Consider the following 25,642-nt stretch of genomic DNA (forward strand, 5'->3'; position numbering starts at 1 on the left):
AATAAAATGGACTCATTAAACACCTTAATAATTAAAATAAAATCCGAATATAAAAAAGCCGTATACACACATAATTATATCGAAACTCCACAAATCATCTTTGGAAAAGGATTTTTATTTCCATTCTTGTCTTTATTACAAGCCAAAAAGAAAAAAATGAAGATGGAAATAGAGCCACGCAATTCCATAACAGATTTTTACATTACGGCCCAACAAACCGCCAAATACGTGAACTCAAAACAACAACCGCCTCATCGTTTTTATTTTCCCTTATTTTATTTTATTTTAATTTTATTACCAAAAAATCTCTTTCTATTAATTTCCATTTTCTTTCATTAAAAAAGTAATTTGTTTGGTGCGAAAATATTATTCTTTCCACAACAACTTACTCAAACTCTCTCTCCCAGTCTTCAACGTCTTCTTCTCCTTCACCATTATCTCCTTTCTCTCTCCTCCGGTACTTCTCTTTCTCTCTCTAGTTCTTCATTTTTCAAGAATTGATTCAATTGATTTTCTTGAATTAATTCGATTGAATTCCTAATTTTGCAGGTCTTAAGGAGGAGATTTTGATGAGATAGTGTTGAATTTCGAGTAATTTTGGTGGAAATTAGTGAAAATTAATAAGGTGATTTTGTATTGGAGGTTTAACAATGGCGGCTTCAGCTTCTGCTGTTCTTGGCGGCGTTTCAAAACTTCAAATTCGTAGTAATTTTGGGGATGATTTTAATAGTAGTTCGAAAAATGTTGTTTCTGTTGGAATTTCTAGGTCTTCTTCTTCAATTAACCCTAGTTGTTCTCGGTTGAGCCTTCGTCGTCCCGCTCTTCGCCTTTCTAAGTGCAGGTATACCTGTTTTTAGATTTCTTGAAGTATTATCGTTCATTTTACTACTATTAGGTTGTTGCACTTGCATTTTTGAATACTTATGCAAATTGAACTATGAGTATAATCTTGTGTTATGTGACATTTACTGAAATGAATTGTTGTCGTCGGAAAATCAATGCGTCGTTACCTGTTAGTTTTGATATGAAAGCAGTAATGCTACGGGGTATGTACTTCTTGTAAAGAAACCTGTAAATTCTTGTGTATGCGTGGATAAATTCGAAGATATAACTTATATACTCGTAGTAACGAGGTTTGAAGGCAGTAAAATGTGCAGTGTAATTTATTTCGGTTTGGAGAACTCAGTATCAATTTCGGTTTGGAGAACTCAGTATCAATCAAATGTATAAGTGTATATACAGACTATACACAGCTGAAGAGTGAAGTTAGGGCACTGTGATTCAGAATCTGTTGTTCCTTTTTTCTATTGCATATCTATGATCTGTAAATTAGAGTTGGAATAGAATAATATTGATCTCTAAGCAAGTGAAGCTCCAAATTCCACCGATTAGATATAATATAAAACCAGGTAACAAAGTGGATGACAATCAAAGGTTCTTGTTGCTGGCTTAAACCCAAGATGTAGTAATGTAATATACGAGGCTTGTGAGTTGAGAGTAAGACAACAATTTTGTATTAGAAACAACTTTTGCAAGAGTTGAGCAAACATGAGTGCTTGTTGTGACAATTTTTATTTTCAGATGGGCTAGGTGAATAATCCATGTCAATGTCAAATAATGCCCTCTCTTCTTTTTCTAAATCTGCTTCTATCTCTCCTTGTCTCTTTCTCCTTCCTTTTTTTATTTTTTGTGTGAGCTGGGGATTTGGGGGGGGGGGGGGGGGTGGTGTTTAAATTTCTTACATAGCTTTCTTATTCTGATGTTATTAATTGTTTCATTTTGAATATTGTGAACTCTTGACATTATAACATGCTGGAGTCCTTTGCACTGTGTAAGTTACTAAGGCTGTGTATTAGTTCATTATTTCTGACATTATACCTCTTTCTTTACTATCATATGGATGTAAGGTGGTCCAATGATGGTCGAACTGTTGTATCTAGATCAGTTAAGATGAGTAATAATATGTTGAGGCAGAAAGGTTTCATCCTTATGGAGCCGAGGCCTTTGGCAACTTCAACCAGAGATCAAGTGTACCTATGCTGCAACCACACCCGTCGCAGAAGGGGGTCATTTGTGAAGAGCTTTAGTTCAAGGTTTTCAACAGACGAATCAACGTTTCCATTGTCAAAGAATGTGCCTGACGTTGCATGTGTAAGTAAGCTTCTTTTAACTACTTTTTTTTGATTAGTTGCTTGGGAAGCCTGTCATCTAAAGCAATACTTGAGGCTGTTGAGTATATTTAATACATATTGCATATATGTGGAGTTGTGGTGGTATGTAATACGCACTATTTTGGTGCTGCACTTGTTTGGAACTGGTTATTAATATAATCACTGAATAAATTACTCGAGGGGATTTCAAATTGTTAATCAGAAATTTGCACAAGGACTGTGGTTTCTGTATGAATTTTTTCATACCAATAGATGCTATGTTGTAAATGCTGGAACTTCAGCTTGGATTTTAGGTTCAATCGGAAACTTGCACAAAGATTGTGCTTTCCGTAATTATGAACAGATTTTATTTTGCAACCTTGGATTTTGGGTCCCGTTGAGTGCTCATTGCAAGACATCAACTCCAACTAACCATAACTCACACTAGTGGGATTCCATGTTTGACTTCATATGCTTTAATGATTTTTATTTTTTATTATTCAAATATTAAATACGCAAAACAAAAGATACCTGTATCCATGGACCATAAACTATCATCTCATTTTGAGGTCTTAAAATGTTGTCAGAAAATGCTATTTGAATGGACCATAAACCAAATCCAATTCCATCTTGGCTTGTACGAACTTCAGGTTTCTTGGCTTCTCATCTGAATTTACTGTCTTTCTCCCTCCGAAAGTTTTCCTGTTTTTGACCAAGTGTATAGAGTTTCCTCTTGAAAGCACTACTTATGCTGTGGTAGCAGAATTTTATTGATTGCTGACCTGAATAATTTCTAGTTGAATCTTTAGCTGCATCAATTTTATCATGGTTATAATTATTTGGCAAGTTTCTTTTGTTGATTTCAACTTGTGTTAAATCGTATGTCACCGAACGCTTGTCCAACTACAAGATTTACAAGGGATCCAATCCTCAAGTTTGATTTGAGAAATAAGCTCTATTTGCTGGCTTAATACTGTGCCATGGAGGCAATTCCTGAAATGTGGCTTAATTTAAGGATATAGTAACCAATGTGTGAAACTGTTCCTCATCGCATGTAAAATTTGTGTGTTTTTAGTTGAAGCAACATCATGTTCGATGCTCAGCTGTTGGTCCAGATGAACCACACGCAGTTAGCACAAATTGTTCAGAGGGAACACTGGAGAAACCAGGTTTGGAATTTCTGGATCCTGAAGTAAGAAGAGCGGAGGTAGAGGAAGCTTTGAATTCTGAACTTCCATCTCACCCCAAGCTATACCGAGGACAATTGAAAAATGGACTTCGCTACATAATTTTGCCCAATAAAGTTCCACCAAACAGGTACCTGTCACCTATATCATAGATTTCCCTTCCCCAATTTATGTTTTTAGAATGCATGTCTTGCTATGGGTTCTGGATAATCTTCAAAGTTACAATTTTGGATTGTTTTTAAATAGATGGTGTGGTTGCTATTGTATTCTAAGTGATTCGAATGGGGATTTGGAAGAGGTGGCTAAGGCCTTCACATAGAGTGGAGACCACATTTAAGTGCTTGATTTGAAGATGTTTTGACTTTAAACTATCGTGTTCACCAATGAACACTCTGCGTGCGTTTATAAACCTTTGCTTTGCTCAATTATGGTAGGAGGTGGCATAGCAATAGGCAGCTTACGACTTAAAATTTAAAAAGGCTCCCTTATTGTTCCTTTTTCTGTTTTTTGGGCAAGTTGCTTCCATAACAGTGATTACGGAAGCTGTTATTCTTTGTGTGGCCTGAACAAACCTGATATGGGTTGTAGATGGAGTCCTGTCAATATTACAATTTGCAAGTCATCTATTTCCACATACTCCGTCTTTTTCCCTTTAATGGTGGTTGTTCTAAGTTTGATGCTGGTGTAATGGGTTCCATCTTTTAGACCAAGAACACACCAGTGTTCAATGTAGAATCATGACAACACAATAAGCCTTAGCCCTGTTCTACTTTATAAACCTGCAGTTCTAATGTTATCATCCTGATTACAGGTTTGAAGCACATATGGAAGTTCATGTTGGGTCTATTGATGAGGAGGATGACGAGCAGGGGATTGCGCATATGATAGAACATGTTGCATTTCTTGGAAGTAAGAAGCGTGAGAAGTTGCTTGGTACTGGAGCAAGGTCTAATGCTTACACAGACTTCCATCACACAGTCTTTCATATACATTCTCCAACTCATGCAAAGGTTTGTTGCTTTGGTCTCAGACATTGTTGTTTGATTGTGGCGTGATAAAATGTATGGGTTTTTCAGCTCTTGATCTGGTTGATAACACAAATTTTATGCACTTTGATGTCCCTGTAGAGGTACTTTTGTTTGACTGCATGTAATAACACAAATTTTATGCACTTTGGTGATTTCCCTGTAGAGGTATTCTTGTTTGACTGCATGTAATTAGAGAAGCCGTCCAATTACGTGAGGAAATAAGCAAAGCTGTCGAATTACATGTGTAAAATAGAGGTGTCAAATTACATGCGGAAATTTATGTTCATTTTGGAGTATTGCCAAGTTTTCAATCCTTATGCACGATTTCACATAGCTTCATTGATACTTTCTGTAAATGTTGAAAGATAGCAAAATAAGTAACACCATCATTTTACATCTGCTGAAATTTGCTGATTAGTTTCCTTCTATCCCTTTTCCTTTTACTGGCCTAGCTTCTGACTTTGGGTGTGGTTTAGATCTAACACACTTAGTTTTTTTTGCCTATATTATTAGGCGTAGCTGAATTTTTATGGAGCTCTGCTGTAATTTTGGCGGCAAACTTTTGTTGGTGTGTGTCAAGAATAATTACATGTCTATACAGTTAGCCTTATTAAGTGCCTCCAACTTGGAGTGTGTGTGACAAAAATCACATTGCATTAACCTAGTGACTATTCTAATTGATTGGTTAAGAGCATATTCAGTTAGACTGGCGCTTCCATGGGCACGCTGGGTTACGCTACCTTATCAAATTGCTAAATTATCAAACACTTACCACATATGCTATATGCTCACTGCTATTGGCCAAATCTGGCCCCTCTTACATTGATATGCACATATGTACACACACTAACTATATGTTTGTGGTATTTGTTAGGACTCTGATGGCGACTTACTCCCTTTTGTACTTGATGCTTTAAACGAGGTAAATTATTGGCATTATGGCACAATTTGCCTACATTTATAATATTTTATATCCCTTCAAGTTTTCTTATTGATAGATTAAGTAAGGTATGATGTCTTTCATGCAGATAGCTTTCCACCCTAAATTTCTTGCATCAAGGGTTGAAAAGGAAAGGCGTGCAATATTGTCTGAACTCCAGATGATGAATACTATAGAATATCGTGTTGATTGCCAGGTGTGTTAAGGGTGGTGTCTTATGTTTAGATGCTTTCTGTTTGTATGTGCTGGTAGTTCTTTTTTTGTTTTGTTTTTTTAAATTCTTGAGTGTAATTTCATTTCATTTTATCCAGCTTCTACAACATTTGCATTCCGAGAACAAATTGAGCGAAAGGTTTCCTATAGGTTTAGAGGAGCAGATCAAGAAGTGGGATGTTGATAAAATTAAAAAATTCCATGAGCGCTGGTATTTTCCAGCAAATGCTACTTTGTATATTGTTGGGGATATCGACAACATCTCGAAAACAATTTACCAAATTGAGGTGAGAGGGTAACATCTCTTGTGTTTTTGTTTTTCTTTCAGACTATGGGTTTCATGTCGCTCTGTGATTAAAATGTAGGCTGTATTTAGCCAGACTGGCTTGGAGAATGAGACAGAGGCTTCCCCACCTCCAACACCTAACGCATTTGGTGCGATGGCTAGTTTCCTAGTGCCTAAGCTCTCAGTTGGCCTTGGAGGAGCTTCTCAAGATAAGCCATCAAGTTCTGATCAGCCAATAATTACTAAAAAGGAAAGACATGCAGTACGTCCGCCTGTCCAGCACAATTGGTCTCTACCTGGAAGCGGTGGCGTATCTGATCCTCCTCAGATATTTCAACACGAGTTACTTCAGAATTTTTCATTTAATATGTTTTGCAAGGTATTGAAAACATATTGTCTGCCAGTTAATGTTTTAAAACTAACGTGAATTGCCTGTGTGCTTCTTTTTGTGTACCTTGCCTTTATGGTTCTTTTTCTGTTCCTTTTATATCATATAATATCCTTCAGCAGTCTGATAACTAATGCCTCGGCATTAAACTCAAACTGTTCCACCCAGTTGGTAATTTTTAACAGCACATGTGTTTGAACGAAAGACTTAGTACCTATCTCCATAGCCTCTGGAGTCTCATGGCATAAAGGTCAGCTCAACCAGCAATTATTTCATATCTTGTTCAAATCTCTAGAGAGTGAAGAGTGGGATGGAAATTTTAATATGTTAGAATAATATATTAGTATGAACATATATTCATTAGACCTTGTTAATGGGCTAGGTAAACCAATGGGTGTAGGTTAATTGGACAGGCCTTCAATGGAAAAGGGTTTTAGTTGTCAGGGTCAATAGCCCAATACTTTTGTATAAGATAACAGTTATGTTATATACTTTTTTAAAATTTACCTTTATAGTTTCATATTCACTACTTCACTAGTACTTTTATCTGTCTCACTACTCAATTTCCTTGCTTGTTAATTTCCCCGCCCATTATTAACATGCGAACTGCTCTAATGTAACACATTTTGGCTCGTTACAAGCTGACCTGTTGTTGACTTGCACTGACACTGATCCAACTCTACTTGCCCAATACCAAGGTCTATTCTACATCACCTAAAAGTTGGCAAATGTGATTGTATTTTGCTATGAATTTGTTGAGGTGGTCTTTACGTAATTACGGAGAATAGACAAACTTTATATTTTCTATAAGCTGCATTTTTGCGCTTCAGTAGTCTTTTTCGAATGAAAAGTGGAAAGCTTATTTGAATGAAAAACTTTTGTTAGCTTCTAATACCTATTTCCAGGCTTCCTATTTTTTCTCACTTACACTCTATTGTTATGTTGCAGGTTCCCGTGAATAAAGTTCAGACGTATGGCGATTTACGAAATGTACTGATGAAGAGGATCGTTCTTTCTGCCTTGCATTTTAGGATTAACACTCGATACAAGGTGCATTAATCTAAATATTCAGCTGTTTCACTGTTTGATGTTTCACTTTTATTAATCAATTCCTGTCGTTTTAATGTTGTCATTTGCTGAGATTTTTTTATATATATATACTTTTTTTTTTTTTAAAATATATATATTTGAAAATTTTGTGCTATTATGACTGTGCTACAAAAAGATGCGTGTGAGGCTGTGAGCTCTTTAATCTTTATGGTACCAATTTAGTGCATTTGCAGTGCTCTTTGACTTCGTCATTACCGCATAGGGTGCCACATTAAACTCCTAGGCAGAGCAAATGAGCAATGCGTCTTTGATCAAGTTTCTAGTGCTTCAAAGTTTATGGAATGTATTTTTTACTTAAAATGAAATCAACTTTCTGCTTATGCGTTTTGTACTATACTAATCTTGAGTTATGACATTTTTTTTTGTTTTGCTTTGTTTTTCTGACTGTATCTAGTCAATGTCCTTTCAGATTATCTATATTCTTGGCTAATGTTTGTACATTAGTTTAGCCTTTGGAAAGGTCGCTTTTGCCTTTTCATTACTTTGTTTCTCCTCTCATATTATCATTGGCAATGTACAGAGTTCGAATCCCCCTTTCACCGCGATTGAATTGGACCACAGTGATTCTGGAAGAGAAGGTTGCACTGTAACTACTCTTACAGTTACTGCAGAACCTAAAAATTGGCAAAATGCAATCAAAGTTGCAGTTCAGGAGGTTTGAGTTCTATTATTTAATTTTGACTGTGCATATTCTTCAAAAAATTTCAAGTTGTGGATCAGTAGTATTTTCATTATGGTTGCAGGTCCGAAGGCTTAAGGAATTTGGTGTGACTAAGGGTGAATTAGTTCGCTATAGGGATGCTTTGTTGAAAGATAGTGAACATTTGGCTGCAATGATTGATAATGTGCCATCTGTGGACAATCTGGATTTTATTATGGAAAGTGATGCATTAGGACACAAAGTGATGGACCAGCTACAAGGTCATGAGTGTTTGGTTGGTGTTGCTGGAACAGTTACCCTTGAAGAGGTATCCTTATGTTTTATCTCCTAATTTGCTAATCCCCATTCAAATTACAAACTGAATTGTGCAAATTAATACGTGACACACTTTAATAGCAGTTTAACTAAATTAAGCAATGTCTTTTATACCCAATTTGTTTCTGATCTGCTGGTCCATTATGTTTATTTCCATGCACTTGTCAATATTGATACATGCGGAATGTAGTTGAGTTATATTGAGTTGGATAACTTTACAAACGATGAACTTTGCTAGAAATCTCACAGGGTTGTGAGTTGGCCATCTTGGGAATGAATAACAAATAATGAATAGCAAATGGAATTTTGGTTTACTGGATTTCAAGTGTGCTTATGGGATTAAGGCTTTGATTGATTGGATTTCAAATTGTGGGGTAGTTGGAACCTATAAGGGTAGGTGTTGAAGAATGGTGCAGAGCCTCCTTTGTTTATTATTTTTTTGGTCTATTCTGCAAGCATGTTTAAAAGAAGTGTTTAGAAGAAGGTATGGTATTCCATATCTATATCTCAACAATAATTGCGGGATGGTTGGAGTAAGATTGTAAGATAATGCCAGTTCCATGAGTTGTTAATTTTTTTGCTTTGTTTAATATGGAGATGGTCCAGTTACAGAACATTGAGGCTTTATCCTATCCTTTGATATTTCCAAGATTTTGTAATAAAATTTAAGACCTCCACAGACTAATTCATGATGTTTTAGGTCAATTCAATTGGTGCTGAAGTGCTGGAATTTATTGCTGATTTTGGCAAACCAACTGCCCCTGCTCCTGCAGCAATTGTAGCTTGTGTTCCTACAAAAGTGCATATTGATGGAGTTGGTGAAACTGAATTTAAGATATCACCAAGTGAAGTATCTGAAGCTATAAAATCAGGATTGAAGGAACCCATTGAGGCAGAACCAGAGGTGCAATCCTTAAAACCATATTCTCATGTTGTTTGTAACTCAACATGTGATGTCTATAAATTAAATTGCTTTCTTGATTCAATTGTTGTTTCTGTATTTTTTTTTTCCAGCTTGAGGTGCCAAAAGATCTTATAACTTCTTCACAGTTGCAAGAATTAAAATTGCTACGCAACCCATCATTCGCACCATTGGACGCAGCAAATGGCACTAAATTATATGACAGAGAGACAGGAATCACTCAGCGCCGTCTTTTAAACGGTATTCCTGTGAATTACAAGGTATAACTTTGCTATGTCATGATTCATTTTGAGCATGATTCTGCCAAGCACGGACTGTTGTATAGCATTTGTGTAATCTCCAAAACACTACAAGCATCTTGATATAATGGGCCTTTTAGGTATACAGCTTTTGTAGGTCATTTGGATGTGTACATCAGTACATGAGATCTAGACTCCATATTACATAGGTTTTGTTAATGTTGCCTTTACGTTGGCCTGGACATTCCCAAATTACTCAATTTGGGAGATGCAAGTAGTTCTGAACTTCTGTCTGTTTGTAAGGTTACCCTGTCCTCTTGATGCACTTTACTTGTGTAAATTCGATCAAATATAATTTCTTATAGAAAAATATATTGCCTTGTAGAAATCAGGTTTCTTTGTATGACAGTTTTTTTCCATAGCATCTCGTAGACACTATATAGTGAACTGTGCTCCTTTTTCAAATTCTTGAAGCTCCGAAGAATTGGCTTACCTTCTTGAGAATAGGGAAACTTCTGGTTGCCTAGTGTCTTCTCATTCTAAAGTACAGCTTATAAGGATTTCTTATCACCTGCTTGAAATGTTAGGAAACTAATATATATAGAAATGAGAAAGAAGTATAAGAATGGAAGAATAAAATTAAATAGAATAATAGTTGCATTCTCTAAGGGAACTCATAATTTCAGGTTGTTTGGTGAGAGAGCAGTTTGCATGCTTTAATTTCTTTTCTCATCTTCGCATTACCCTGCTTTCGCTCTTTATGATTGATAGCCTTTTGCTTTTGCTGATGTTGTTTTTACTTTCTCACTTACATGTGCTTGAATTTAATGTTATTGCAGATCTCAAGACATGAAAGCCAGAGTGGTGTCATGCGGCTCATAGTTGGTGGTGGACGGGCCATGGAAAGCTCAGATGAAAAGGGGTCTGTTGTTGTTGGTGTTCGGACTCTCAGTGAGGGTGGCCGTGTTGGCAACTTCTCTAGAGAGCAGGTAGTGTCCATCTAATATCTTTGGTTCAGTTTAATCCTTGTAAGACATTGATATTTCTGGGTATTGCAGGTTCGTTGTGGTTTTATGTTGCTTATACTTTGCTAGTAAACTTGCTGTCTAATATTCCTCTTAAATCTGAATAAGTAGGGGATATGTATTGTAGGCTTTTAGCAAGACCGAAAAATATGCACTTTTAGCCCCACTTCTTTTACAAGAACTTCAAAATTTTCATTTAACCTTTGAAATCAAGCTATTGACTGTATCAATCAAGCATTTTAGGGGGATTTTTAGGCCATATTAACTCGTCCCAGTAACATTGCTTAATCAATAAGAATGTTATCTAATGTTTATGATTTTGTGGCAGGTAGAGCTCTTCTGTGTGAATCATCTGATAAATTGCTCTCTGGAATCTACTGAGGAGTTTATATGCATGGAATTCCGTTTTACATTGAGAGACAACGGAATGCGTGCTGCCTTCCAGTTGCTACACATGGTTCTTGAGGTACTTATTATAGTTCTTGCTCTTCCAATCAATTGGCTTGATCCTATGTAGTTTATTGCCTGGAATAAAGCTTTGTTTTCCGGGAGCATTTAACTTGCTTTGAATATGAATGATTTAGTTCATCTAGTCTTGATTGATTGGGAAATGCTGTGTTTTTCTAGAATCATTCAGGCCTTGTTGTGAGCTGGATGATACTGGTATGGCGGTGGTTGTGCTGTAGGTGGATTTTCCTTTAATTGTCTATTCGCTGGCCTGATTCAACCAGTCTTGCTTTCATGACTAGTTATCTCCTAGCCATTTGGTTGTCAAAAGCATAGGATGAATTATTGGTAGCAACCAGTTCTATTGAAAATAGTAGCATTTGACCAATATATAGAATGAGGAATAGCTCTTCATTTTAAATTATTAACTGAAGTGTAAAATTCAAGGTATTGTACTTTGTATGTCATGTTGTTTATTCTTCTAAGTAACCTGCCTTAGTAAAATTCTAATATTTAACTAGGTTCCTAAGTAACCTGCCTTAGTAAGATGGAATGTGGCTAGGAATCAGACAGGGCTGGATGAAGGCTATATTCTGTTGCCTATAGATCCAGCTCTTAGCAGTTAAAGCCAGAAGAGAAGGCCTAGTATCCAGTAGATAAACTTTGTTACTAGAAATCTGCCTGTTAACTCAGTCATTAGGCTGCTATACTGCTTCTGATTTTTATAATGCCATTCATTTTTCTGTCACTGTTAATAACATTGTTGACATGCAGCATAGCGTCTGGCTGGATGATGCGTTTGATAGAGCAAGACAGTTATACATGTCTTATTATCGGTCAATTCCTAAAAGTTTGGAGCGTTCGACAGCACATAAACTTATGATAGCAATGTTGAATGGAGATGAACGGTTTGTTGAGCCTACACCAGAATCATTGCAGAATTTAACATTACAGTCAGTGAAAGAGGCTGTAATGAATCAGTTTGTTGGTGATAATATGGAGGTAATCTCTTTCTTGGCATAAAATCTGAGTATAAAGTGTCTGAAACATTCTTAAAAGTGTGCCCTTCTCCCTCAAATTATCAGGTCAGTATTGTTGGAGACTTCTCAGAAGAAGAGATTGAATCTTGTATTCTTGATTACCTTGGTACGGTTAAAGCAACTCGTGAATTTGAGAAGAAGATTTGTGATGCTATAATTTTTCGTCCACCATCCGATATGCAATTTCAGCAGGTTAGATAAAATCTGTCAATTTTGATAAACTTGTACCCCAGATTTAAGACTGTAGTGCTGCAATCAAAGTTTTTTTTTTGTTTGTTTCGAAGTTTGGTGTAGTCGTACATGCATTGTCCTTAACAATAGATTGTCTTGGTCACTGAACTGAATTTCTATCATATTTGCAGGTTTACATAAAAGACACAGATGAAAGAGCTTGTGCCTATATTGCTGGTCCCGCACCAAATAGATGGGGCATCACAGTTGATAATGTTGATCTTTTTGAAAACCTGGGTAAGTCCTTTTTTGTTGGTCTTTGTGCTTAAGTGTTGACTTTTTTTCCTGTCATTCACTTGGTTGGAATCTACAATGGCAAGAACTCTATTACAATTCTTACAAAGATGATTAATGGGTGCTCCAATTAGATCTATACTGCTCCTAATAGCTTTTACCTGTAGTCTATCCTGAAACACTGTTGAATCTTTGATTTCTGTAACCAGCACTGCTTTACCTTTTTATGATTCACAACCTGTCAACTACTCTCTTCGTCTCTGATTAGTTTTGATACTTATCATGACATAAGTATCAAAACTTCTCTCTTTGATCTGTGATTTCTGTAACCCCCTCTGTTTTACCTTTTCATGATTCATAACCTGTCAATCACTCTCTTCATCTCTGATTAGTTTTGTTACTATCATGGCTTATTGTTTTATGTGATTATTTGTTTGATTATCAATTGTAATGTTATTGAATAATTTGATGTGAAAGGACATAGTAGGGGTAATATGTTATCAAATAATAGATATCGTAGGAGTTATTGGGGTGTGACTATCATTTTGTCCTGATGTGTTCATGTTTCTTGGTTATCTATCATTTTTGTCCTTTTGATAAATATCTATATTACTTACTCATAGAGGTTTTTTTATTTATTTTTTATTTTTTTATCATCCTTGACCTGCTTCTAGGCGAGCTATCAAAATCTGAGACATTGCCATCTGACAACTCCAATGATGTAAGGGAGCTGCAGAGCAAAATTCGGAGCCATCCACTCTTCTTTGGCATAACAATGGGGCTGCTAGCAGAGATTATAAATTCCAGGTAACTTTCTGGATAGGATCTTCAATCTTTGTTCATAAGATAGCATGTTCGTCTTTCTGGCTAAAGTTAAAATTAGCTGTTGCAGATGATCTCACCACTTGCAATGGTGGTTAGTAATTGTGATTGCTTTGGCTCATATGCTTTGTCCGTAATAATTCTTCTGAAAGTGGGGCTAATTGATGTTTCTCAGCCTCTTGCCAGAAGACACTTATTTGCTGTAGCTATTGCTATAAATAAAGTTTGGTTTTGTAAAATCTGCTGAGAGGTAGATGCTTTAATTTTTTTTTTATCCAAATTGCAGCCACCTCCGCCTTAGGAACAGGGGGATGGGATTATGTTATTTTTATATTTTATATTAATATCAGTATGGCTATGCTACGCTGCAGACCCTCCATACCTTGCACTGGGGTGCACACCACATTAGGACAAGGCCGATTTCTGGCTCCCTGATTTCCTTCTCACTCTTCTGGTGTTATGTTATTAATGTATTTATTGTGGAGGGTGGGGAGGGGGGGGGGGGGGGAGAGGGGTTTATGTAGTTTTGAGTGCACAACTCTAATTTGCATCACCATCATTTTGAGTGTTTGGTTACCTTTTACAGGCTTTTCACAACAGTAAGGGATTCTCTGGGTTTGACATACGACGTGTCTTTCGAATTGAATTTATTTGATAGGCTAAATTTCGGGTGGTATGTGATCTCTGTGACATCAACTCCTGGAAAGGTGTGAACTTAATTCAGATAATGCATCCCTTTTCATAGAGGCTTTTTTTGGACTTCTTTAATAAAACTTATTTTCAGGTACATAAAGCTGTTGACGCTTGCAAGAATGTGCTCAGGGGGTTGCATAGCAACGGAATAGCTCCAAGGGAGCTGGACAGGGTTTGTATTTTTGCAAACTTGATGTGAACTTGAATCTTTTTTTTTGGAAGTTTCTTCTCATTTGGTTGGGGTTGTATCAAAGAAAGCAGGCAGAGATGTACAACGAATAATTAGTGAGGGAAAGGAATGGTCACTAAAGTATATTCAATTATTTTATCTCATGTGTGAGTCTTGTGGTGGTGTTTCAATTTGTAAACCATATAGCTAGGAAAATTAACTTTATTCTTTCACTTCAGTTTATAATAATTACACTGGGATCATTTTACATTTTGTTGCAAGCCATAATTCTCATTAATATTGTTTCATTAATTCCATTGAATAACTCTCAGATGATGTTTCCACCACCACTAACATTTGCCATTGATTACTTCTGATTATAGATGTATAAAGCTAGATTCTGTTTTATGTATCAAATTAGTGGCTAATAACTAATGAATAATCAAATACATGAAATAATTGGAAATAGGTGTTCGGCTGTATTCTCATAGAAGGGGTAAAAGAATGTTGTCTTTTTGTCCCATTATTCCCTTTCATATGCTTATGTGCGCCTGTGGGTCGTGACTGTTTCGCTGATGTGTCTTTGTTCGTATTGGATTGCTGCCGTTGGCCTTTGTTATAAATGTCTACTTAACTTGATTTACAGGCAAAGAGGACCTTATTGATGAAACATGAAGCTGAGATCAAATCAAATGCGTACTGGCTTGGGTTGTTGGCTCATTTGCAAGCATCTTCTGTCCCAAGGAAGGTATAATGCCTATATTTACCATTCTGCATCCCTCCACTTCAGTCTATAAAGTAATTTGTTTTTGTTTTTTTTTTTTTATATCGACTGGTCCCTTGAAAATCTGATGTAACTTGATCTCTTCTGTTTTCCTCCCATCTGATATACATTCAGGGCTTATCATGCATTAAAGATCTGACCTCCCTCTACGAGGCTGCCACTATAGAGGATGTATATGTTGCCTATGAGCAATTGAAGGTGGATGAGAATTCCTTGTATTCATGTATTGGTATTGCTGGAGCACAGGCTGGAGAAGAAATTTCAGGTGGATAATACTTGATTTTTATTTTTAATGTTATGATCTACCTTCTTGGTGAGTGGAAAAAAGGGGGGGGGGGGGGTGGTATATTATTCAGGAATGTTAATAATCTGTCAATTGGTTGGAAACTGTTGACATCCATGCTATTACAGGCTGTCAATGCAAACATAGAAATTAATGTTGTCATTGATCTATGTAAATATGCTATATCTCTTATTATAAGGATTGGTTTGGTGTAGTTTTGATGACTCATTAGGAATTTTTTTGGATACATAGATGCAGCAGCTTCATTAAATGATGAAGAGTCGGTTGGAGGGCTTCCAGGAGGTTTGCCTATCGGGGGGCGTGGGCTATCAACGATGACACGGCCAACTACATGAAGCCAGTCAATTAGTTGATTTGAATTATAAAAGGTGTGTTGGCCTTACTTTGGTATAGGTACTTTTCCGGCCTTCTTATCAATAATTTGCAACTGGTTTACATACCTTTATGATTTTCTCCACACCTTTATGGTATTGGCAGTAGTCTAAGCTATATATTCAGATTACCTATCTCCCTGTTGTGAATTTGCTACTTGACTGTTTTCCAGTCTTTTATTCATTAACTTGTGGCTTTCTGCTATGTGGTTGTGGCCTTGTGGATCATTTAAAACAAAATACCTTTAATTGTTTTTCTCTTTAGCTTTTTGCCCCTAGAGAATTTCTAAGAGGATCTCTACTTGATACTCGCATTGAACTGTAGATTATGTCAATTTTTTATTTTCGTGGCTGAATGACATGCTTGATGCGCTGGGAAGTGTTATGGTGGCAGAGCTGAGCCTTAATTTTGAGTTTTTACGATATATCCATATATTCTTAGTATGTTTTTGTTCACTTGGGGGGTGTCAATGTGTTTTATACTCTTGAGGGAAAAATAGCACGGAAAAACACTGGTATTTCATATCTAACCATTTATATTATGTTGATACGTGCATAGCCAAACTATTATGTTGATATGTGCATAGCCAAACTATTATGTTGATACGTGCATAGCTCTAATACCTCTTGACATGGTATGCCAGGTTAAATGGCGTTCTATCAAGTGGATAATTGCGTATCCAGTGGTTACTGTCAAAGGATTGGTGGCTCACTCAAAATTAACTTCAATGAGAACCATTTGAAGGAGACAGCATTCATGGTGCCAAGTGCAATTGAACCAATATTGTTGGACTGTGGCTCCGATTTAACTTTCCTCGAACTCTCCAATAAAAATATACAAGAATATGAAGGAATTAGATTGTTTAGTTGATCATACAGTAGGCTTTTTATTAGGTTACTATAGTCAACACTACAACCACTTGTAATGTTTGTGATTTTTTGTATTCGTTGTCCCCTGATTAATTTTTGTTAGTAAAGTTTCCAAGAATTGGGCCAAAGAATAATCATAATAGAAACATTATCATGTAATGATTTTTTCTTGTGTATATTCAACATAATTTTTCCTCGACTAGTTGCCCTTTGTCATTTATAGGAAATTGTTTTTACCTTTCATGGCAGGTGTGGCCGTGTGGTAATGCATTTGTTCCATTATCCGGCGCATGGTCTTAGAAAGTTTTGCAATTTTCTAATGGAGTCACAACTCCACCATATACAATGTTTATTTTACCTAGAGATGTTAATTCGGGTATTCAAGTCGGGTTTGGGTTGGGTTAAATCAGGATCAGGTTATGTCGGGTCAATCTAGCTTCAGATTAGGTTAGGTCGGGCAATTTCAATTCAAGTTATAACAATTCGTTCACCTTTTCGGATATAGGTCGGTTTCAATTAGAGCTAAAATCAAATCGGGTTCGATTTCAGGTTTGGGTTGTGTTGAATCGGGTATAAGGGACCATGGTAAACATCTTGACAATTTTTAGATCCGGGCGAAAAAAAGTCAAAAAATTACAAAATTGTAGGCTATAATCCACGCTTTTTGAGGAAATTTTGAGGTTTCGGGGCCCAGTGGCAAAAAGCCTTGAGACCCTAAAGGACACATCTCGGGGTCATATAATTCCGTTTGAAACCACATATGATCATTATATATTGTCATAAACGTCCGTGGTAGGCTTGATTTTACGAAATCACTTCAAGTTGTGAACGGATAAAAATGACCGATTAACGGCATATTGGATGGTTCCACCGACCCAATCGAGACTTAGAGGGTATTAGAGACCATGGTAAACATTTCGGCAATTTTTATTTCCGGGCGAAAAAATGTCAAAAAATTACAAATTAGAAGGCTATAATACACGTTTTTTAAGAAATTTTGAGGTTTCGAGGCCGGTGGCGAAAAGTGTTGAGACCCTAAGGGATATATCTCGGTGTCATGTAATGCCGTTTGAAACCATATATGATCATTTTATGTTGACATAAACATTCGTGGTAGGCTTGAGTTTACGAAATCACTACAAGTTGTGAACGGGTAAAATGACCGTTTAAGGGCATATTGGATGGTTCCACCGACCCAATTGGACTCCCGGAGAATATAAGGAACCATGGTAAACATCTCGGCAATATTTATTTCCGGGCGAAAAAAGGTAAAAAAAATTACAAAATTGAAGGCTATAATTCACACTTTTTTAGGAATTTTGATGTTTCAGGGCCCGGTGGCGAAAAGCCTTGAAACTCTAAGTGATACATCTCGGGGTCATATTATGCTATTTGAAACCATAAATGATCATTATATATTGTCATAAACGTCCGTGGTAGGCTTGAGTTTACCAAATCACTTCAAGTTGTGAACGGGTAAAATGACCGTTTAAGGGCATATTTGATGGTGCCACCGACCCAATTGTACTCCCGGAGGATAATGGGGACCATGGTAAACATCTCGGAAATTTTTATTTCCGGGCGAGAAAGGTCAAAAAAATTACAAAATCGAAGGCTATAATACACGTTTTTTGAGGAAATTTTGAGGTTTCGGGGCCCAGTGGCGAAAAGCCTTGAGACCCTAAGGGATAAATCTCGGGGTCATATAATTCCGTTTGAAACCACTTATAATCATTATATGTTGTCATAAACGTCCGTGGTAGGCTTGAGTTTACCAAATCACTTCAAGTAATGAACGGATAAAATGACCGTTTAAGGGCATATTGGATGGTTCCACCGTCCCAATTGTACTAACTTCTTCAAACCTTCTTCCTTCGTTTTCTTTGCTACTCCCGGTGGATATTAGAGATTATGGAAAACATCTCGCTAATTTTTATTTCCGGGCGAAAATGGGTCAAAAAATTACAAAATCGAAGGCTATAATCCACGCTTTTTGAGGAAATTTTGAGGTTTTTGGGCCCGGTGGCGAAAAGCTTTGAGACCCTAAGGGATACATCTCGGGGTCATATAATGCCGTTTGAAACCATATATGATCATTATATGCTGTCTGTAACGCCCGTGGTAGGCTTGATTTTACGAAAGTACTTCAAGTTGTGAACGGGTAAAATGACCGTTTAAAGGCATATTGGATGGTTCCACCGACCCAATTGGACTCTTGGAGGGTATTAGGGACTATGGTAAACAACTCGCCAATTTTTATTACCAGGCAAAAAAAAGGTTAAAAAATTACAAAATTAAAGGCTATAATCCACGCTTTTTGGGGAAATTTTGAGGTTTCGGGGCTGGTGGCGAAAAGTGGCGGAATAGGGAGGATATCGACATCAGGTCTTGTGGTTGTCCAAGGATATGTGAAAATGACTACTACGTATATTACATGGAATGTTATGTCTTCTCGGTTGTTCAATACGCCCCACTACCACAAGACTAGATATTTACCCTGTTTTTCGGCAAGGCTTTGTCTTTCAACTATGGAGTTTTGTTTAAGATCAAATAAGGACTCAGTTGCAGAGTGTGATTTGTGATTGTGCTTCTTCAACTCCTTTACAGCTGTAGCCTATGAAGTAGAGAAGTTACACTTCAATAATTCAACTCATGCAACTTCTATACCATCTCTGCATTCTCCAAATAAGCTTTGAGGGCAAATTATGAACCAATTATTACAAGTAAAAACCTTAAAAATATAAGGACTTTCATAAAATTTTCTGTTTATTTTGTAGTTGCCAAAGTGTGTTGGAACTTTTCAAGGAGTGATTCCGTACTAACAAAATTTACACCTTCGAAACAAAACTAATTTTGCCTTCTTGAAGAATAGCTAAAACACATCTAATACGAAATTATACAAAGCCGATCACTTCTGTAAGTACACTTCTCTTTATCTGAAAAGTAGCCAGGAAAAATGGATAACACATTACATTGGTCAAAAATTCTGTAATCAGAATAAAAAAAAACAGGGGTAGATAGAATAAATGGTAATATACGAGTATAGCACCCAGATCAATTAACAAAATGCAATTACCCATTTTGGCTTGCAAGATTTGTCTTACTGAACAAATTACTCTCTCCTTTCTGAGGGAGAGCATTTCAAAGCTACATATATGGTCAAAGCAGATCCCTTGTGAAGCGGAAGAGTTGTCTTACTGAACAAATTACTTCTTCCTACTTTCTGAGGGAGAGCAGTTCAAAGCTACGGATATGGTCATCACGGATCCCTCGTGAAGCAGAAGCTCGTGTTCGTGAAGTTGGCCTAGACTCTATTCCCTGGTGAAGCCTCTGTACATTTGAGGAATGGCGGTGGGACCCGTTAGAAGCAAGTCGACCTGCACGATTCTCCCCAAGGTCACTAGAGGAGGTTGGTCTATTGCTTGTGACAGCAGTGGCTCTTCGAGTAGTGCTGCTAACTCGGGAAATGTTTATCTTCTCAGAATCTCTTTGCTAAGATTTGTAACATCAATGTTAGAATATTAAAGAAACAATGATTTTGCAGCATGAAGGAAGATGTTCATGCACAAAACTAACTGAAATCTTCAATGTGGCCAAGTCTGTTATAGTTAGATGTTACTAAAAAAACAAAACCTGTAACAGGACTTGTGATATCTACAGAAATGGAGCAGGGTGGATATAATAGGAAGGTTGCATGAACAAGAAAGGCCAGCATAATTTTCAAGTAATTAACGAGTAAAAAAGTTTGAATCAAGAATAACAGTGCCATATTGCCAGCAATTAGTATTGAATATAAACCATTGATCACAAGTAAAAGAGTACTAGTAATTTACCATGTCTCGGGATGTAGCTACATCTTGTGAGCTTCTTTGCTTGGACTGATCACCAGAACCAATAGTATTTCGGCGGGAAATGGCTTCTACTGCACCACTAAGTCTATCACGAAGCTCGCGACCCACTAAACGACATAATATGAGTTGAGTATCAGCAATAAAGGAGGATAGTTACTATAATTAATAATTCAGTCATAAAAAATAAAGGGGTATAATTACTAAGATTAATAATTCAGTCAAGTTTTGTTTAAAAAAAAAAAAAAATCAGTCAACATTCTTTGGGTGTGACATCTATTGAGATTGTCATCTTTCCCCATCTAATTTTTTGATTTCTTGTCATTCATTATATATATTTTCATTAACTTCATACATTCTTGACAATGACTTGGCTGAGGATAAAGGACAGAAATTTTATTTTTTTTTCCCTTAAAATATGTCTGTAAAAAGTTGACATACTATATGCTAGAAAATCATGTTGCCTCCATAAGAAAGTGACAGAAGAGAGCACAAACCTGAGGGCCTTTCTGGCCTTTCCACAGATGGTCCTGCATTTAAAGCTGGCTTAGGACCAGGATACTGGAAAACACAAACAGTTAGGTACAAACCTAAAAAAAAAAGGCAGAGAACAATTGCCCAAAAAAAACATTAAAAGAACTGACCCGTGTTCTAGAGCTGCCACCAATTTGGGGATACTTCATTATAGTCCAGTCAAATACATAATCGAACTGATAACCTAGGGAAAGGTCACGATTAATGTCTCATTCATACTCATGTGTTGCTTGTAAGATATAATTCTCACACAAATGATAGACTAAATAGCGGAGAGCGAATAAGCACTCCAGATGAATAAATGTAATCAAATCTAAAAAATAAACTTTCATAAGATACAAATAATTTTTTTTTGAACACATTTACCTTCTCGAATAAATAGGTCCCTGAAAAGCCTCTTTAAGTACGCATAATCAGGCTTATCTTCAAAGCGTAACGATCTGCAGTAGTGGAAATATGATACAAATTCTGAAGGATATGATTTGCAGAGCACCTGTTGAATACATGTCCCAGTTAGGTGTGCTTAATTATCTCCAGTTTCAGAATAATAGCAATGCAAAGTGTGAAATTGATGGAGATATATTTAATGAATGACAAGCAATCCAGATATAAAATGAAGAGAAGTGACAATCATAACAGATTTCACACCCGACAGACATCAGGTTTAGAAAATACTTGAAGGTATAAGGGAGAAAATTCCAAAATCAAGGGCTCTTAGAGAAGAAAAGATTCTTCTTAATAATTAAAGAAAAGGAAAATGAGGTTAAGAAAACCCACAGTACCTCTATGGGAGTCATCATCTTCTTTTCACTGATTTTATCATATTTCTGCTTTTTAGTGTTCGCTTTTAGCCCTTGCCACGGAAGACTGACACAGATAAAACACAAGGACAACTTTGAATATAAGAAAGAAAAAAGGGTTTAAAATAGATTAACACAAAAAGACAGTTGTTATGCATTCAACCTTCCTCTAAGGAAATACATTAGAACATAACCAAGAGATTCAAGATCATCCCGTCTACTTTGCTCTGCAAAACAATTGGATGAAATCAAAATCCATGAAAACTGACAAAGTGAGCGACTACTTGTTGAAATGGAATAACAAGTATACATCAGCCACTAACCAATTCCAAGATGAGTATTCACACTTGCATAACGTGCAGTACCAGTCAGGCTTTTGTTCTCCCTGAAAGATCGTGATCACAGGGAAGCGATAATGAGAACAAAGAACAAAATCAAAGGGATGCCCAAAACCCTCAACAGATGTCAATTTACATTGACAGGACCAATACAGAAATAACATAATCAAATTCAATCAGATAACATATATGAAATAAAAAGGAAAGACCATTCTATTACCTGTATGGTATGTGCTTATGAGTTTGTAGATCCCTGTACTTCTTAGCTAACCCGTAATCAATAATGTAAACCTACATAAAATTGAACATAGCAGCATATCATCTTCATGTTCTAATTAACAGACATGTCACAAGCAAGTTGTCAACCTAGCGGCTAATACTCCTGAAGTCCTGATAAGGCCATCTCAAACAACAGAAAGCTTATTCAAAAGATCAGCTAGATCTCTAATCCGCTATTCTTATATTCTAGCACAAAAAATTCTCTTGCTCATTCCACAAAAAAAAGATGTGTGAGATGTCAGTGATCATCCATTAACTTAAGCTGAGAAGCAAGTCAGTTGCAGCTGAGTAAAAAACCTTTTTCTACAAAATTATTTTTTAAGAGCCTCATATTATTAACTTCATAAATAACCCAAAAGTGTTCTCTCCTTATTTATTTACTTATTTATTTTTCAGTTAGAGGAAAATGTGTGTACGTGATAATATACCCAAACATCTGCATTTCATAAAATCTCCCACATAACAGTCACACAACTTTAGCAGGCACCACAAACAGCACCAACGTGAGACTTAAAAGGTATATCCTCATTTAAAATCCATTTCTAATTTCTAATTCACTCAACTTGCACCCCGAATGTCTATTTTGAACTTGATCTTTTCCTCATTGTGTAAGTTAGCAGCCCAATGGTAGTAAAATATTTGACACAGTCACATACACACACACACACACACCAATTATAACATTGGAATAGTGTAATGTACCTGATTCGCTTTGCGACCAAGTCCCATTAGGAAATTATCAGGTTTTATGTCACGGTGAAGGAAACCTCTTGAATGCATGTACTCAACTCTGTTGATCTGAAAGCAAAATAAAGACATGAAGCATCATCACCAGCTTAGGATAACAATGTGCCACAAGATCATGAAGATACTTACTAACTGGTCGGCAAGCATTAGTACTGATTTCAATGACAACTTCCGATTGCAGTAGTTAAATAGGTCCTCCAGACTTGGTCCCAGAAGATCAATCACCATTACATTATGTTCACCTTCAACTCCAAACCATTTGAGATGGGGCACTCCAGCTGCAACAACATTAAAAACAACGTGTTTACAAAAGATTCTTACAGTTGTAAATTTATAAGCTTGCATGCAAGAGCACTTATAGTGCATCCCTATGCAAATATTCAGAAAAAGTAACTGAGGCAACAGCATATCGGAGATAAGGGATATACTTCACAAGCCTCAGGGCATCAGGATAAAGACATTAATTGGTCATATCCAAAAGTGTAGGAAAATAGGCATAAGGTTAAGATATTTGATTAATGCAGAAGAGTTAAGTTGCCTGGGAGTTTAAGCTACAAAACAAATTTTGCATTGACTTCATAGCATTCACATTAGACGTTTAATGAGATATGTCACACGTAGCCTGCTCCAACAAATTGAGCTTGAATAGATAAGCAGATGAATGGTGTTCACCTTTAACATTTACACAGAGCATTGAGGACAACAAATACTAGAGTAGAGAAACAAATTATATGGTCTGAATTCTAATCCTATTTCAAAAGGTGATAAACCTCAATCTTTGGCTATATAATATGGTTAACATACAACTTTATAAGTCCTATTCTCCAAAGGAGACCACATCCAAATCAATAAACTAAACACACACACAGAGGGAGCTGCTCAAATCCCAGTTATCCAACTCCATTATAGATAATAAGTAAAATACTTACTTCCTCCTTGAAGCAGCATATATAACTTTGATTCATAATGTAGTTGAGGATGCTTGGTCTTCACAGATTCCTGTAACATCAGTATTAAGAATAAATATGAGCCAATATATACAGGTTCAGACACCACTTAGGGCAACATACAGGTAGTGGTAAAACCAACAAAAACTTAGCAAGCAAGCTTCTTACAAGAACACACATACACTACACTTCGATGACAAAACATCTCGACTGATCAACATTCTTTTGTCTAATTCTCAATTAGATACAAAGAAACCAAAAACACCATAAAAAACAATTTCTCTGTCAATTCAACTATCAAAAATACATGCTTTTGAACATCCTACAATCAAAACAACATCATCCAGCACTTAACAAACAAGTAATGAATTTTGTATATGCAAGTCAACTACTCTAAATTAAATCGTAAGATAGCGAAAAACCGGAGAAATCATACCATCTTAACAGCCACCTCCTCACCAGTTTGGATATTGACCCCTGGATCAATCAAACCAACACATCAAATTTTGGTCAAACACCAAATTTATGAAACAAACTATTCAAAAAGTATTAAAGCAATCAAATTTTACCTAAATACAGCTCCCCAAATGATCCACTCCCAATTTTTCTTCCCATCTTGAACTTCCCACCAATAATCTGATCCATCTTTAATCCCCCTTTTTTCCTCTATTTTTTTTTCAATCTACTGAACCCCAAAAAAAATCAACAAAATTTAATTTGTTGAGGAGTCAGATATATCCCCAACTCAGCCAAAAGTCAAAATTTCCAGATCTTAAATTCCAGAAATTATGGTAAAAGAAGCTCCAAATAAAGAAACAATTTTTGCCCAAAAAAAATCATCAATCAAATTTGCACAACTTGCTGTACACGAAACTAATCAACTAACCATATACATTAACACCAATTCTATTGAAAATTCGTCGAATAAAATCAAAAGGAGAAAATTAGGTTGAACATCAAGATTGGTAAAAACCCTAAATCTTCCAACAACCCCACAAAAAAGGTCCGAAATCGTGGAACCCTAATGAGAAAAAAGCAATTGATTATACGTTCATGCAGCAATTGGAAACCCTATCTATAATCATTGCAAAATAAATTATCGCATTTCTGCGTATTTTGAGAGAAAAGGATAGAGAGAGAAAGAAGAGAGAGAAAGGCAGACAAGACAGAGGGAGACAGAAAGAGAATGGTGTTAGAAAATTAACGGAAATTATGTCTACTGACGCATTACTACATCAATTTTGGATTTACAATTTTTTTTTTTACAACTATGAAGAAAGGGCACGTTTGTTATCGTTTTTTACTCAAGTCCGTAAAAACTCCCTCCGTTTTTTTTATATGCATCACTTTGACAATTACACTATTTATATATCATGGTTGACTTAATTTTTTCACCTCTAAAAAATGAATAAATGTTGTTATATTATATTTCATTAGATTCGTCATAATGTCTAGTTTAATAATACGGAGTATAATTTTGTTACAATTTAGACTAATACACAATTAAAGATATTTATGGTCAAAGTAGCGTCTCGGCAAATGTGCCGGTCAAACTGATGCATATAAAAAAAATTAAAAAAAAAAAACAAAGGGAGTATATTTTAGGGTAATGTTATATGCAGTCATAACTATTTACTCGTATACTTTCTTTTTTAGTATTAAGTTGGAAATTATCGAAAATTCACGAATAAATCAATGTAATAAATGTTTATTTATTATC

General features: G+C 36.1%; 2 protein-coding genes across 3 annotated transcripts; one reads left to right on the forward strand and one right to left on the reverse strand.

Annotated features, from left to right (window-relative positions):
* The first annotated feature begins 315 nt into the window (after positions 1 to 315).
* Positions 316 to 16,631, forward strand: LOC145598056 (stromal processing peptidase, chloroplastic-like). Of its 2 annotated transcripts, none has more exons than XR_014103474.1 (26): positions 316 to 457; positions 550 to 841; positions 1,908 to 2,151; positions 3,226 to 3,467; positions 4,149 to 4,347; positions 5,240 to 5,287; positions 5,394 to 5,501; positions 5,617 to 5,805; positions 5,884 to 6,183; positions 7,141 to 7,242; positions 7,823 to 7,957; positions 8,046 to 8,270; positions 8,979 to 9,182; positions 9,293 to 9,460; positions 10,279 to 10,428; positions 10,793 to 10,930; positions 11,686 to 11,913; positions 11,997 to 12,143; positions 12,314 to 12,419; positions 13,091 to 13,223; positions 13,825 to 13,945; positions 14,023 to 14,103; positions 14,747 to 14,848; positions 14,999 to 15,149; positions 15,420 to 15,581; positions 16,204 to 16,631. XR_014103474.1 is itself a non-coding variant. In XM_081654348.1 (26 exons), the coding sequence occupies exons 2-25, from the start codon at positions 651 to 653 to the stop codon at positions 15,521 to 15,523; spliced, it is 3,816 nt and encodes a 1,271-aa protein (XP_081510474.1). In that variant the 5' UTR covers positions 316 to 457; positions 550 to 650; the 3' UTR covers positions 15,524 to 15,556; positions 16,204 to 16,631. The 2 variants fall into 2 exon arrangements, 1 of the variants encoding a protein (XP_081510474.1); XM_081654348.1 differs by having other exon boundaries at positions 15,420 to 15,556.
* A 2,794-nt stretch (positions 16,632 to 19,425) lies between these two features.
* LOC145598058 (casein kinase 1-like protein 10) lies at positions 19,426 to 25,104 on the reverse strand. Its single transcript, XM_081654351.1, has 14 exons — positions 24,492 to 25,104; positions 24,359 to 24,399; positions 23,905 to 23,974; positions 23,105 to 23,253; positions 22,931 to 23,026; positions 22,170 to 22,240; positions 21,935 to 21,996; positions 21,775 to 21,838; positions 21,594 to 21,678; positions 21,178 to 21,304; positions 20,922 to 20,995; positions 20,775 to 20,838; positions 20,263 to 20,387; positions 19,426 to 19,921 (listed from the first exon to the last, which is right to left on the reverse strand). Exons 1-14 carry the CDS (start codon positions 24,565 to 24,567, stop codon positions 19,646 to 19,648), a joined length of 1,380 nt encoding a protein of 459 aa, XP_081510477.1. The 5' UTR covers positions 24,568 to 25,104; the 3' UTR covers positions 19,426 to 19,645.
* Positions 25,105 to 25,642: the final 538 nt, after the last annotated feature.

Source organism: Chenopodium album, chromosome 20 (genome assembly GCF_948465745.1).
Source record: "Chenopodium album chromosome 20, dcCheAlbu1.1, whole genome shotgun sequence".
Classification (NCBI taxonomy): Eukaryota; Viridiplantae; Streptophyta; class Magnoliopsida; order Caryophyllales; family Amaranthaceae; genus Chenopodium; species Chenopodium album.

Excerpts from the sequence above, each read along its gene's own strand:
- LOC145598056 (XM_081654348.1), top strand. The coding sequence starts at position 651 with ATGGCGGCTTCAGCTTCTGCTGTTCTTGGCGGCGTTTCAAAACTTCAA. Across the intron at positions 842-1,907 it reads CTTCGCCTTTCTAAGTGCAG|GTGGTCCAATGATGGTCGAA; the intron begins GTATACCTGTTT and ends TATGGATGTAAG. Across the intron at positions 5,806-5,883 it reads AAACAATTTACCAAATTGAG|GCTGTATTTAGCCAGACTGG; the intron begins GTGAGAGGGTAA and ends ATTAAAATGTAG.
- LOC145598058 (XM_081654351.1), bottom strand. The coding sequence starts at position 24,567 with ATGGATCAGATTATTGGTGGGAAGTTCAAGATGGGAAGAAAAATTGGG. Across the intron at positions 23,254-23,904 it reads TATGCTGCTTCAAGGAGGAA|CTGGAGTGCCCCATCTCAAA; the intron begins GTAAGTATTTTA and ends ATGTTGTTGCAG. Across the intron at positions 22,241-22,930 it reads TTGGTCGCAAAGCGAATCAG|GTTTACATTATTGATTACGG; the intron begins GTACATTACACT and ends AATTTTATGTAG.